Here is a 15,540-nt window from a genome sequence, read left to right on the forward strand (position 1 = left end):
CAATATGGAACAGAAGCGCCTTGCATGAGCTCTGCTGGAGCTGGTCTGTGGTTGCAGTAAACATGGTTGTTAGCTATTTCCTTCTATTGACACACTCCCTCCTGGAGGAAGGATGGGGCCTCATAAGATCCAGGAAGCTCAGGTTCTTGTAAGGTTCATAAGATTCCACCCCAAGGTCCTCTGAGCAGTAAACAGACTTAGGGAGAGGCTTGCTAGTCGGGTACCTGTATGCCGTTCAGTGTGATCCAGGGATGCTGCTTTCATGATGGAGTGGCTTGATGATGCAGCTCTTCTGAGTCACCTGTGGTCCTGTAGGTCACCCTTCTATAAAGTCACTGGCTCTCCAAGCTGGACTCAGGTGGGATGACTTATTTGGTTTGTCCTCCGGACACTATCTGGATGAGTAGGCATCTGTTCACATCTCTTCAAGAACAGCCACTTTGTAGCATCAACTCCAGAACAGATGGCCAGCGCACACTTGTATGGATGAATGCGCCCAGCACTCTAGGAAACCCTCTTCTGCAGTGCCCTTGGGAAACTAGAAAGCTTGTCATCATGCTCCTATAACAGGCAAGCCAAAGGCAAGTGTGCTATGTCCCACAAAGCATAATCAAGCACAGGGTGAAGGGCATACTTGGAGTCGATGACTGGCACATGCGACCTTGGCAAATGTACTGATTCTTCTGCAAGGCAACAATCACACACTGGTCTGCACTTTCGGGGTTTGAGGGGAGATGTCAGTAGTGGGGTCCAGCCCCTCAGCGTTTTCCATTTTGTTCCCATGGTGTTGGCTGCTGTCCTAGTTCTGGCTTTGCTGCTATGATAAGCACCATGACCAAGGAGAAAGAGTTTGTCTTACACTTCCAGGTCACAGTCAACCATTGAGGGAAATCAGGGCAGGACTTGAAGCCGAGACCGCAGACGAACGTTGCTTCCTGGCTCGCTCCTCTGTCTTGTACAGAGTAGGCCAATCACCTGAGGGATCTTACTGCCTAAGGTGGGCGGGACCCTCCTATATCAACTAGAAACCAAGAGAATGCCCACATGGACACAGGCCAATCTGATCAAATTTTATCTTATTGGAGAGAAGAGCATTTGACAGAAGGCCCCAGCTTATTGCCTACCAAGTTCTACTGTCGGGATGAGGTTGACGGTATTAGTTCTGGTGGTAAGCGTGGTGGTAAAGCTGAGGACCTCATGCTCTCAATCTGGAGTTATCCTTTGCTGGCCAGAAGGGGATCAGGAACCTTCAGGAAGACACCAAGGTTCTCCTCCCTGCTCCATGTTATAGGCTAGGATTCTAGGCCTAGCCAGATTTTTCACCAACTAGAAAACATGCTGTTGAGAAGAAAAGGCTCTTGGCTTCTCTCTTTTGTCACACTTCCCTCTTTGAGAAAGGCTCTCACTTTGTGTCCTTCATTGGCCTAGAACTATGAAGTTCAGGTTAGCCGGGGAACATGATGCAGCCATCTCAGCTTCCCAAATGTTGGGGTTACAAATGTGAGCCACCACAGATGGTGACTTAATTACAGTTTCCATTGCTGCAGTGAAGCAACACCATGACCAGAGAGCAAGCCAGGTAGGAAAGGGTTAACTTGGCTTAGACCTTCACCGCACCACCAAAGGTGATCAGGACAGGAACTCGGACAGGACAAGAACTTAAACAGGGCAGGAACCTGGAAGGGGGAGCTGACGCAGAGGCCATGGAAGGGTGTTGCTTACTGGCTTGCTCCACATGACTTGTTTAGCCTGCTTTATTATAGAACCCAGGACCACAAGCACCACCCACATCAGGACTACAGGCCCTCCCCCATCAATCACTCATTAAGACAATGCCTTATAGCTGGATCTTATTGAGGCCTTTTCTTCAGTTGAGGTTCCTTCTTTCAGATAATTCTAGCTTGTGTCAAGTTGTCATAAAACTATCTAGCGTGCACATCATCATATTAATTCTTGTTGGCGTGCTTCTTGAGCTACTTTATTGGGTTCTAGTATCTACCATCCTTCCAACCCTCATTCTACCCCAATCCCGTCCAATCCCCCAGCACTAGGTAGGGGAGAGAGAAGACCGGAGGAGAAGGTGCAGACCTCTTTAGACTACTTCCTGCTCACTAGGAGCCTTGGGTTTCTTGGGGCAAGTCCAATCTCCATCAGCAGGATATCTCCAACCAGCAATCCAGCAAAATAGTTAGTGTAGCAGGGGAGCTGCAGCCACCATAGGCTCTCTTGGGGCTTGGGCATTTATGCCTTCTCAAGAGTCCCCAGAATTCCAAACAAACTATCTCCAGCCTGCAAAAATCACACCCTTCCTAGAGCATTCCAGCATCTGTGGACAATCTGAAGCAGCTCCATATACCCACCTCACCTGGGATTAAAGCAAAAATATTCACACAACATAGCTGGGTTTTTAATGACATCAAAATTCTAACTACAAATTCTGACTGTTTGAGGGCTGACAGAATGCATAAGTCAATAAAAACCTTATAACTTGACGTGAGGAATCCACAGTGGAGGGAGAGAACTGACTGCTGAAAGTTGTTCTCTGACCTCTATCAAGTACACCATGGCATATACACACAAAGAATCATACTTTGAGACAGTCCCTCACTGTATGGCCCCACTCTCTGTGTAGTCCAGGTTAGTCTCAAACAAAGAGATCTACCTGCCTCTGGCTCCTAAATGCTGGGATTAAAGGTGTGTTCCAACCCACCCAGATCCTCTCTCTCTGTTCAAAGATGGGGGTCTCACATAATCCAGGCTGGCTTCTGACTCACTGGGTACCAAAGGATTATCTTGAACTTGTGAGATTCCTGCTTCTGCCTTCCTCCTGGGATTAGAGGCATAGGCCACCGTACCTATTTATTGTTTTGAGACAGGGTTTCACACCATAGCCTAGTCTGGTCTGGAACTCACTGTAAGCACAAGATGACCTTGAATTTAGGGCAGTCCTCCTGCCTCTAGCTTGGGAGTTCAGGGACTCAGATGATGGAAGTGCCTATACTACCAGGCTGACCCAGGTCATTGGATCGAAGCAGCGTTCAGTCAATCCTGCAACCAGATGCGTCTGTATCACACTGACCATTTCTCTCTTGGCTCCGAGTCTCTCTTAGCTTTCTGTTGGCACTAATGTTTTGCAACCTACTTTTTAATAAGAGTTCAACCTCTCCTCTAGCCCATCACTCAGCAGAGGTAGTGGAAGAGAAAAGTTATCAGGATCTGGGGGAAGTGGACCTGTTTAGTAATAGTTCTTGGGGAGTGAGCTCAGTCTTCTTGGGCAGCAGTTCAGTTCTGTAGCAAACATCAAATACGACTTAGCAGCTGCAGACCAGTCCTCTAGGCAGGCACAAAATGGCTGCTACAATCCGGTCCTTTCAGCAAGCAGCTGCCAGGCAGCTGTAGTTCAATCCTGAAGAAACTACCAGGCTCTCCAACCAGCCTGAGAGGCTGCTGAAGCAGCAAGCTGCTGCAGGAATCTCATGAGCAGTTCTTAAGCCAGTTTCTCACAATGGTGGTGTTATCACAAATTGAGCACAACAATGCTATGTAAGGCGAACCAATACATGTGTGTCTTTAGTGAAGAATAACGAGGCGGAGCAAACCAAACCAAGCTCAGCGCTCATCTCCCACTGTCTGTGGCGTCATATTTCTACTCCTTTATCAAGCGTCCTTTCAAGTGTTTGCTATATCCAGACATCCTTTCACCTGTGTCTGCTTCAGGAAAACATTCTTTCACGTGTTTGCTTTAGCAAGACATCCTCTTACCTGTGTACCCCAACAAAACATCATTTGACACAACTTTCCAAAGAACCTAGAAGTTTTCACTTCAACTTTCTTTTCTTCTTCTTTTCTGTCAGGGTGTGATTTTGTTGCCCTGGTAAGCCTGAATCTTGATATGTAGACCAGGCTGGCCTTGATTTGAACTCTCAGAGATCTGAATGCCTCTCTCTGCCTTTGGAGTTCTAGGATTAAAGGTATGTGTGTAGAACCAGCTAGAGAACTTCTGGGTCTCTTTGAGAAGGGGCAATTGGTGAGCTGCAGGGAACTGACTGTTTTCTGACTGCGCTTCTTCCAGTCTGAATTCCTCACACCGAGTAAATGAGGAAAACAAAAGGACCTAGGCCACTGGGCTAGTGTGTGTGTGGGGGGGTGGCATGAGGGGTGGCTTTGACTCAGTGTGAACTGCTGTCATCTGCCAGCATTTCCACTTTATGGCTAATTAAATGTACTTTTCTTAAAGAACTAGAGCCTGTAAGAATGGCTAGAAGACATCCCCCCCCCCGCCCCAAATCTATATTAAATGAACCATCTTTGGAACCTGGTCGGCTTGAGGAAAGGATTATGCTATATAAGCTCAGGATTTAGCACCATTTTCAGCCAAAAATAGTTTCTTTCTATTCCCACATGACTTCTCTCAAGCTAAAGGCCTTGCATAAAAGACAGGTCTTTCGTGACTTGTTTTGTCTGTGACTTTCAATCGCCTTCAATGTCCTTTCTCTGTATTTTCAACCTGCTCTCCTGGGCTCATCTCCAAAGCTATCTGAGATTTTTTTCATTCTTGTTCTCAACTTCTCATTTTGAAGAAATAAAGTCAAAGCCTCAGAAAAGGTCACACCCTAGTACAAGGTCACCAGTGACAGTCTCACCTACCATGAGCTCTTGAGCATTTTTTAAGATCTGCTTTCTGTCTGTCTCCCAAAGTATTTGAAAGTTGTTAACATTGAGAACCCTCATACTCCTAAGAACACAGCCATTTTTTCTCTAGCTAAATACCAGCATCTCACCCCAGACACTAACATTAATGAAAAATTATCTATTACTTATTTTTTTCAAAGCTGGGCATTGAACCCAGAGCCTTATACATGCTAGGTAGGTATTGTACCACTGAATTAGGCCATTGGACCTCCAGTTGGGTTTTGAAAAAACAGTTCATTTATAATTGAAAGCAAGGGACAATCAAAGGAATGGAAAAGTACTTCCAGAATCTCCACACAATCAGGTTCTTCCTGTGTGTTCTGGGAAGTGTCTGGAATTTTCTTTAAGCCTCTATCTGAGATTCACAAGGTACTCTGGACACTGTCAGTTTGACAGGTTGGGCTTTTAGAGTTCCACAAAGGCTAGCTTTGCTTGCCCTACTACTGCACCCCACAGGAAACGGGGGTGATCTGCCACTTGAGCTGTGGTTCTAGCACCAGGCTAAGACATCAGGAACAAAGAAGATGAGCCAGCATAATGATACAGTGGTTGAAGCACTTGGATTCTGAGCCTGTTTGTGTCCTATGGCAGTGACAGCAAAGCACCGTGGAGGGAGGGGGTAGTGTACTGGTTTTGGAGGCCAGAAGTCCAAAATGAAGGTAGTGGCAGGCTCTGGCTCTTGCTTAGCTTCAGGAGATGTTGAGCACAGGCCACTATTCTCTGAGTTTCTTGTGTTACCAGTGACCTGAGGCAGTCCTTTGGCTTGTAGAGACATCACCTCTCCCCTTGAGTGACATCCTCAGGTTGTTTTCATCGTGTCTGTCTCTTTCCTACTTCTTACAAAACACTCAAATATTGACTGAGGAGCTTATTCTAGTGCATTATCTTGGCTAATCCAACCCAACTCTGCTTTCAAATACACACACATTCTGCAGAAGGCTTAGGGCTCTTACAGAGCTACAAGGGGACATAGTTTAAGCCCTCAAAGAGTCTTGTGTACATCTTCTAGACTTCTGAGAGATAGCATTTCTCTTCTTTCTTTCTCTCTTTTTCTTTCTTTCTTTCTTTCTTTCTTTCTTTCTTTCTTTCTTTCTTTCTTCTTTATTTTTTTGAGACAAGGTTTCTCTGTATAGCCCTGGCTGTCCTGGAACTCACTCTGTAGACCAGGCTGGCCTCGAACTCAGAAATCCGCCTGCCTCTGCCTCCCAAGTGCTGGGATTAAAGGCATGCGCCACCACTGCCCAGCTCTCTCTCTCTCTCTCTCTCTCTCTCCCTCCCTCTCTCTCTCTTTCCTTCTTCCCTTCTTTTTTTTTTTTTGGCTTTGAGATAGGATTTCTCTGTGTAGTCCAGTCTGTCCTGTTCTGGAATTCACTCATTCACTCTGTAGATCAGTCCAGCCTCAAGCTCAGATCTGCCAGCCTGTGTCTCCCAAGTGTTGGGATTATAGTGATGTACCACTATGTGTGAAGTTTCTGATATATATATATATATATATATATAATTTTTTTTTTGGTTTACTTTGTTTTTGTTTTTTTTAAATGTTTTAACTTTAGATATTGGGTCTTATATAGTGCAGGCTGGCCCGGAATATACTGGTAGCTAAAGATGATTTTTAAATGTCTGATCCTCCGACTCACTCCAGAGCTGGAATTACTATGCCCAACAAATTAAACTATTTCCAATTTGGTTCTAGGCTCCAAGTGAGGACTCTGCACTGTCTTCTATTGTCTCACCTCTTTAGTCTCCTTTAATTTCTAACAGTCATTTTTAAATTTTCCTGTGTGCCACAGTCTCCTGGAGCCAGGTATGATGTCACCTGTATTCCTAGCACTTGGAATGTGAACATAGGATACAGCATTCGGGGCCAAAGCCATGCTTGCTACCCAGTGAGTTCAAGGTGAATCTTCGCTATGAGAGAATCTTGCAACATGAGTCAATGGGAGTTTGCTTACTCAGTATATACTAGGCCTTGGGTTCAGTCTTTAGCTCAGAGCAATTTCTGGACTCATCTCCAGAGTTTTTGGACAGGGTCTTGCTACATATCCCATACTGGCTTTGAACTCTTGATCCTGCTGCCTGAAGAGTGCTGGAATTACAAGTACATGCTTAAATTCGTGTTTTCTTCTTTTTAAAGAAAACATGTAAAATTTGGGCTAGGTGTGGTGGTACACACGTTTAATCCCAACATTTAGGAAGCAGAGGCTGGAGGATCTCTCTGAGATCAAAAATCAGCCTGTACTACATAGTGGGTTACAGGCCAGTTAGAGCTTCATAGTATAAATGTTTTAAAAAAAATAGTAAAAATTATGTGAACGTTTGTATGTCTGTGCATATGTGAGTGTAGCTGCCAGCAGTCTGAAAGAAGGCACCATCCCATGGAGCTGGAGTTCCAGGTGGTGCAAGCCACTCAGCCTGGGTGCTGGGAACCCAGCACAGGCTCTCTGCAAAGGCATGAAGAACAAGTGAGATCTCTCTCTAGTCCTCTTGAACTGAGCGTTCTAACAGGCTGGCAGATGATACCCAAACTGCTGGTTTAAAGACAGCGCTCGTGGGAACTGGTGACCTAAAAGACGTAGGTGTTGGATGAGTTTTCTGGTGAGGGTCATAGTTAAGTGTAGATACTTTAGGCTCTTCAGGCCATGGTTTCTATTATCTCTGTTCTTGTAGGCAAAATCAGCCAGCCCAAACACATAAGCCATGAAGATGGCTGTATCCCAATAAAAATATTTACAAAATAGCTGTGTGGCCTGATTCGAGCCACAGGCTATAGTACGATCCGCTGCTCTGGGACGGGTCTCACTTTTGAGGGAGGGTAGTGGAGGTTTTCAGAGCATTGACCATTTGGAACCCTTCTGTTCAGTTTTTTGTCAATAATGCTTTACTATGTGGATTTGTTCTAGATTTGTTCAAGAAGTTAATTGGTAAGGATGCCAAATAAATCATAGAATGCCTTGTCTAGAACATTGTGAAAGACAGATATAGATTAAAATATTTCTGGTTAGGGCTGGGGATATAAAGTTAGTGTTTAGTAAAGCTCTTGTCTTAAGAGCCACGGCCCTGGATTCCTCTTTAGCACCCACACACACAAATGTGTATGTGTGTGTGTCTATGTGTGTATATATATATATATATATCAATGGAAAGCTAGGTATTGTTTAATAAATCCTTTTAGATTTTCAAGTCTCCCTTATTTCCACGAGCTATATTCCCAAACCCTAGAGCTAGCCTGAAACAACTGTGTGTGTGTCTGTGTGTGTGTGTGTCTGTGTGTGTATGTCTGTGCTATACACGTGTTTATGTCTGTGTTTTCTACCAATACATGCTTATGACAGTTTACTTTATAAAGACTTTTTTTTTAAATTTACTTTTATGTGTATGACTGTTTATGTGTACCATATATGTGCCTGGTTCCCACAATGGCCAGAAGAGGGCATTAGATACCCTGGAACTGGAGTTACAGGTGATTGTGAGCCACATGCTGTGGGTACTGGGAACTGAACCTAGGTCCTCTGCAAGTGTAGGTGCTTTTTAACCACTAGCTCTCTCTCCGGCCCCCAAGTTTATTTTATAAAACAGGGACAATAAAAGCACAATATACCCATACACTATAACAATGATAATAATACATTAATAGGTTATTGAAACCCTATGAATTATTAATTCTGGAACTTTATGTTTAATATTTTTAATATGCTGTGGTCTATGGAAAACTGAAACTATGGTAAGAAAAGGGGACTGACTTTGAATCTACAGCCTCTGTGCTTTTCATTGTCATGAGGTACTTTACAACTCTATAAATTGTAGAATATTGTTGGTTAAAGTATTCAATTGTTTGACTTGAGAAATTAAAGTTGTGTTTGTGTCAGATAAGTATTTGATTTTTAACCAACTCTTTATCTATTGGCTAATTTCTCTTCTGCATTCGCAACTTTCCGTTGTCTGTATTAGGGTTTTTTTTCCCCCCTTTTTTTCTTTTGAATTCCCTTTGAGTCAGTTTTAACATGTTCTCAGTTCTTACTTTAATAACTTAAGTGATATTTTTTGACACATCCATTCTGTACCCGTGAGGGGACTCTGTGCTTTAGAACTCAGCTTCACTGAAACTTTCATGGCATCACTTCAAGAAGCAGCTAATGAGTTGTTTTTTTTCCCCCTCCCAAAATTTGTGATACCAGCTGCTATGGGACATTCTGACCAGAAGCAACTTGGGGAGGAAAGGGTTACAATGGCTTGTATGTCATAGTCCTGTCACTGAGGAAACTCAGGACAGGAACTCACGGCAGGACTGAGACAGGAACTGAAGCAGACACCACTGAAGAATGCTGCTTACCAGCTTGCTCTTCCTAGCTTCCGCCTAGCTTGTTTTCTTTGTCTTTCTTTTTTTTTTTTTTTAAAGACATTATTATATCTAAGTACACTTAGGTACTGTCTTCAGACACACCAGAAGAGGGCGTCAGATCTCATTGCGGATGGTTGTGAGCCACCATGTAGTTGCTGGGATTTGAACTCAGGACCTTCTGAAGAGCCATCTCTTTAGCCCCCAGCTTGTTTTCTTCTACAGTACTGAACTCCCTGACTAGGGGATGGTACTGTGGGCTGTGCCCTTGCCCCTCAATTTTTGATCAAGAAAATGCTCCACAGATATGTCCATGGGGTCATCTCTTAGAGGCAGCCCCCAAATTGAGCCAGCTCTGTGTTGTTTCACACTGAGAGCTGAAGCTAACTAGGAGATGCCAATCAGATCATGAATCCATGAATGGATTACTTCATTGATTAGGTTACAGTCTTCATGACTCAACTACCTCTCAAAAGTGCCACCACCTGTGGACACAAGACTTCACCAAGGACTTGGTTTATGGGGTGCTCCATTTCCAAGCCATCCAAAGAAAATGTATTTTGGGGGTGATACTTTGAGTGGAAGTTAACATTCACAGTTAACTCTTCATTTAACGTTTTTTTTTTTTCTTCCACTGACAACTCTTGCCTGCATTAGTTATAACATTAGAGAAGGCTAACATGAACTCCAGCTTCTATCAAGGGACTACTTTTGTACCCCTGACCCTCAGTTGGTCCTTCTTCATCAGGGACAGGTCATCCTCTTCCATCCAACAGGCAGCTCCTGGAAGGATGCACATGGAATGAAGGAATGGAATATCTGCCTAGCTAGCAAGATCAGTTGATCAATCCTGGTGTCACAGCCAGATTGTCTTCCTGCCCAGTGAGTGACCTCTTCTTGATTTCTTGATAATAACAGTGGACCTGCCCAGATTCAGCTAGCCTGGCTGGCCAGCAAACATCCGAGATTCCCTCGTCTTTGCCTCCCCACGGAGGTTCCAGGGGTTTGCAGTACAGGCTTTATTATATGGGTGGTGGGGCTTGAGGTCAGGCCCTCATGCTTATACAGCCCATTACAGTCTGAGCCATTTCCTAAGCCCCATATTTACTGTACTTTCACTAGGTTGCCACCTTATATAATATGGATGCTGCATATATCTTTATATAGTAATAAAACTTTGTTAACAGAGGTGGTGGTACACGCTTGTAAACCCAGCACTTGGTAGGCTTAAGTGGAAGGATCCGAACTCCAGTCCAGCCTGGAGCTACATAGTAAGCGGTCTAACACCAAAAGCTTTTCTTGTGTCATTTGCTTGTTACACTTTGGTTTTTCTGCACACTGCGTGTTAGTCCATCACGGTCATCTAACTTGCTGTAGAAAGCCCTGCTTGGGAAATCACATTTCCACAGAGCTCTTGGGAGGCCCTCCGGGGCTTGAGTCGGAAACTCCTACGCGGGATTCTAGAAGAACTGACCTGTTAACCCTGCATCGACTTGTAACACTAAGCATCAACCTGGGCCTTTCCACCTAACTCCATCTCGGCCACCGTACTGTAGAAGAAGAGAGAGTTAGGAAGCGCTCAAGCGCAGACGCAACCAGGGTGCTGGACGGGGAAACTGAGGTCTGGCTCGGAGGCGTCACCTCTCGCCGCGCGTAAGCAAACCCTGGGGTTGTCAGGCCTCGAGTTGGTACCTGGCGCTTGTGCCCGGCCCGCAACACTTCCTGTCCCGCGCGCGTGCGATGCTCATGTGACCCAGGCCTGGGCGGAGAGCACCTGAACGAGGACGTCACGTGAGCAGGAGGCGGGGCGGGGGCGGGCCAACCCAGGTCACATGACGCTTTGGGGACGGCCACGGAGCGCCTCCTCATCGCACTCCCCCCTGGCTCCAGCTCTCTCTCCCCTTTCTCCCTCCAGCTCCCGTTGCAGCTTCGACTCCGCTGTTGCGGCGCGACCGTGTCCCAGGCGCGGCTCCGAAGGGCCAGCCGCCGTGAGCTCCACGCCACACGCGATGCGGGCCGTTCCGCCGGGACCGGTGCCCTCCGGGCCGCGCGTCGCGCTCCTGCCGCCGCTCCTGCTGCTGCTGCTCGTGGCGGCCGCGGGCTCCGCGCAGGCCCAGGCCGTCGACTTGGATGCCCTGTGCAGGTGGGTGTCCTGCGTGGCGGGCGCGGAGCCCCGGGGACAGCCAGACCTCCGCCCCGCCCCGCCCCCGCGGGAAAGTTGCCCGCGTGGTGGCCGCGGCGGCGCAGGAGGACGCGCCGCCGTGGCGCTGGCCCACGGAGCCCCTGTGCCCGGCCACTTGTGGCTGTCATAAGTCGGGCGGCTTTGTGCGACTCCCGGGGGCCCGGTGTGTCTGTCGGAAGTTGGCAGGGGGCAGAACTAAGGCTGGGCTTTTGTCCCGCTGCACGTTTCCATTTGAAGTTCCAGCCGCGGGGCTTCGGAGGAGTCCCCTCTAGTGTGCAGTCTCCAGGGAGTGCGAACCCACGCGATGGTCTTGGAGTTGGGTAGTGGTGGTTTCTATTGCGGATAGACCCCTTCAATGGAAATTCTCAGTTTTCCTTATTAAAAGTAGCCATTTGTCAGTGGTTGAAGCTTTTTCTTCTTTTGACAAGGGTTGAGAGGTGGTCATCTGTGTCAGCTTTCAAGACTTTACCCTTCACTTCTCCCAGTTAGCTTCCTGTGTGGTTGCTCACATGATGTCATTGTCTCCAGAGTAGATTATTCTAGTGGACTCTTCTGCTCTGGGATCCAAGGTTGTATAATTTCCAGTCTTGTCGAAGTTTGTTGGTGTTGGACGCAGACTCGTGGGCCTAGGGAACTTTCAATACCATTAGTTTGGAGACTGGCCTCCTCTGCGCTCTTTAGGGTGAAGGGAAATCAAATCTTTTCTTGTTTTGAAAACTTTGATAAGAAGGAAGCGGGAAGAAAACCTTGAAGCCAGCTTTACCCTTGACTTTCATAAGTGACTCAGAACGAAATGAAGCCCATCCTACCTTCTGAGCCAAACTTCGCGTTTCTGTTGGTAGTTAAAAGCTCTTTAGTCCTTTGTATCGGAGAGTTTGGTTCTCACCTGGAGCTAATAATTTGTAGGACTTGTTAGTGTAAGAATGAGCTGACCAGAATTCTGTTTCCCATTTTGGAGTGTATCTGGAGGGAGACACTGCTGCACTGCGGTTTATAGACCAATTAGCTGCCCAAAGATAAATTGCTGCCCCAGTAACTTCATGATATGGAGGAAGGGTGCCCCTTAAACAATAGCAGGCCCAGGCGGGGACGTTTAGAACAGAAAATCTAGGATTTAGGGCTGCTGTGACCAAGAATTAACACAGCTGGTCTAGTGCTGTGGAAGTCACGGTCTTGCTGGATAACTGGAATTTGTTTCTTTTGAAGGGGTTGGTACAGGGGGACCAACCTAGGGCCCAGGCATGCTAAGCAGGTACTTTCCCACAGACCTGCGGCCCTTGCTTTAGAATTCATTTTTTTACACTATTACTTTTAGAGTGGTGTGTGTGCACGTGCGTGCCCATTGTGTCTGCCACGCAGAGGCTAGAAGAGGGTCTCAGATTCCTTGGCGCTGGAGTTACAGGTTGTGAGCAGCCTGCGTGGAATCTAAGAATTGAAACCTCCTCCCCGCCTCCAAAGGCCATCTCTCTAGCTGCAGTAGAGTTAATTTCTTTGAAAAAAATTAAGAAAATATTTTTTTATTCTACGTGTATGAGTATTTTGTTTGCATGTATGTCTGACCACGTACCTTATGTTGTCCTTGGAGGCTAGAAGGCAGCATCAGATTCCCTGGAACTGGAGTTACAAATGGCTGTGAGGTTCCACGTGGGTGCTGGGTATTGAACATGGGTCCTGTGCAAGAGCAGCAACTGCTCTTAACTGCTGAGCCATCTGTCTAGTCTCCTAGAGTTAAGTTTTGTTGTTGTTGTTGTTGCTTTTTGTTTTTGGTGAGGGGAAGAAGGGGAAATAGGGTGGCTCTATGTCGCCCTGGCTGTCCTTGAACTCACTCTGTAGACCAGACTGGCCTTGAATCTAGAGATCTGTTTGCCTGTGCCTCCCAAGTGCCGGGATTAAAGGTGGCGCTTTACTCCCACCCAGTTTAGAGTTTATATTTTAGTAGGGTAAAAGCTGTCAAGGAGAGCTGAGAGACATGGCGTCTTAAGGCTGCTCGCTTGTGCATGGTCGTCTCATTGTCTTGACCTTGTGGTCTTTCACCTCATCTCAGGATACAGGTTTTTACCTTGTGGAATGGCCTTTGTACCAGCCTACTGGGCCACTGTCCCATATGGTGTGACTTTGCCAGTGCTAGCGAGGGTCTAAGGTTGTGTTAAGGTGTCTCCCACAGCTTCTGACCGTCTCTAAGGGATTTCCTCAGGAATAGTGAACGTCCCAGTTCTCACCTATCCCTTTCCTGTAACTATGCTCGTTTAGAAACATTTTGAATGTCTCGTTCATACTTAGTACCTGCAGAGTGTAGTTTGTCTTGTATGGTCCTGTTTAGTTTTTTTGTTCTGGGAGCTTAAATTCAGGAGCTCAAAGCCATGGGCAAACTAGGCAGCTGTTTTCTTCCAGAGCTCTACTCACAACCCTTTAAGTCTCTTCCACAGGTTTTTAGCCTTTTCCTTGGGAGTGTGGGCACTTACTGCTAGATAATGTCACCTTCAAGTTCCCTAGGGTTAGTGCATATACAAGGAGGTAGCCATTCTTTCTAAATCCAGTATTAACACCCATAAGTATCAAGGGAGTATGGTGTGTTTGGCCGCCTAGCTGCCCGCTCTCTCTACAGGCTCCATGGCTGAGATGTAAATAGTTCCCTTGGGTCTCCTGAGTGAACAGTAGACTCCTGTAGTTGGTGCCCTTGTGTTTGTTCTTGGCACCTGGTCACATGGAGGCAGTTCCTTATGTGGCGAGGACTGTATTCCAGGGGTTGGTAAACCAACTGAAACAGGGACTACATTTTCCCTGTTGAAAAAATGGTTTGGTGCCCAGAGCACTACCGGAAGTTATTTCTGTAAAGGTATTGGCCTGCCCAGGTATCATGGGGCTTTCGTAAACCTGGGCAGTTGGTTCTTGGACTTGTGGGAGAACAGCCTCTCTCAAGAGAGGATAATTTTCAGAGAGCAGGAGGGGAGTCCTGACCTATTTCTGGGGTGTCTGGTTGGTGCAGAGCTTTGAGATGAGCTAGGGCTCTGACCACTGGGATAGGGGTGCATTTCCTACTGAATTTGGCTTTGGGGAGGGGTGAAGGAACCCAAATGGAGGGACTATTTCAGCAGCAGGTCTCAGGATATTTGCACAGTGGAGAGGCCTGCTCTGTGAAATGTGTATGTACAGCAGACACAGCAGAGGGTAGTATAGGTTACTGGAACAGCACTGTACATAACCTGCTTGCTCTTTGAAGAGACTGGAGAGATGTACATACACACACAGATCCATACACACAGATATGGGGCACCAACTGACCCTGAGTCCTCATGCATGGTAGGGAAATGCTTTACCTGACAGCCATCCCTTCTTTTATCTTGTGTTCTGAGACAAAGGCTTGCCAAGCCCAGGCTGGTTTTGAACTTGCCATCGTCCTGGCTCAGTCTCTGTTGTAGCCAGGATTTCAGGAACTGCTAGGCCTGGCTGATCATACATACTTGTCAAATGTCTGGAGGGAAGTGTGCCATAGAAGAAGTTACTCGGGTCTCTGAAGATGTGGGGTGCTGGTATAAAGAAAACTTCATTAGACTGATGAGCTTGCTGCTGGCGGCACTGGCCTGGATTAGGTCTGGGGTAGGGAACATATGAAGGTTAGAGAGGCAGGATAAGTCAGAACAAGAGAGGGTCCTACACAGGGAGGGGGGGCAGAGGCCAGGTAATGTGGGACCCTCAGAGTGGACTGCACGCATTAATGCTCTTGGCTACTTGTTCAGTGGTTCTACTTACTACTTTAAACTTTGCAGAATGCCATATTATATATGTAAAATGCATATTTCCACCCTTGATTTAGGTGCTTACAGTGTTCTTTGGGGAAGGCTTAACAGTTGGAACTGATTATAAAATGCTTGGTCTGGTGGTTAACTACTTTGAAATTTATACCGGACAGGTTTTCTCCAAATTGTTTGGGTATAAATGCTGGAGAGTTTTTATTATATTGAGGACAAGAGAATAATGAAGCCAGTTGGGAGTTGCAGTCGGTTTAGTTGCTATCTCTAGAGATTTTTTTCCTTCTCCTGTAACTCTTCCCAAAGAATAATGCTTATGTGCCTAATTTGGGCCACATGTTAGCCTGGATCACCTCCGTTTGTGTGCATGCATTTCCTTTAACCATAAAAGTATGCGTTAGCCTAGGATTGTTAATTATGGTTCCAATATGGTTTTTGTTTTCTTTTTTGACAGGATCTATCCTGCCCTCTCTACGACCTTGAACTCCTGGTCCTCTTGCCTTTACCTTCTCTCAGTTCTTAAAACAGCATCTTAGTCAGGCAGTGGTGGCACACGCCTTTGATCCCAGCACATGCGAGGC

The 15,540-nt window shown here is 46.3% G+C and overlaps 1 protein-coding gene across 1 annotated transcript in view; it reads left to right on the forward strand.

The window, feature by feature from the left end:
- Positions 1–10,851: 10,851 nt before the first annotated feature.
- The window catches only part of Igf2r (insulin like growth factor 2 receptor), an 86,713-nt gene continuing 82,024 nt past the window's right edge, over positions 10,852–15,540 (forward strand). The window contains exon 1 of the mRNA XM_031350826.1: positions 10,852–11,171. Within this exon, the coding sequence (XP_031206686.1) occupies positions 10,861–11,171 (311 nt within the window). The 5' untranslated portion in view covers positions 10,852–10,860. The remainder of the gene's footprint in view (positions 11,172–15,540) is intronic.

This window comes from Mastomys coucha, unplaced genomic scaffold (genome assembly GCF_008632895.1).
Source record: "Mastomys coucha isolate ucsf_1 unplaced genomic scaffold, UCSF_Mcou_1 pScaffold5, whole genome shotgun sequence".
Lineage (NCBI taxonomy): Eukaryota > Metazoa > Chordata > Mammalia > Rodentia > Muridae > Mastomys > Mastomys coucha.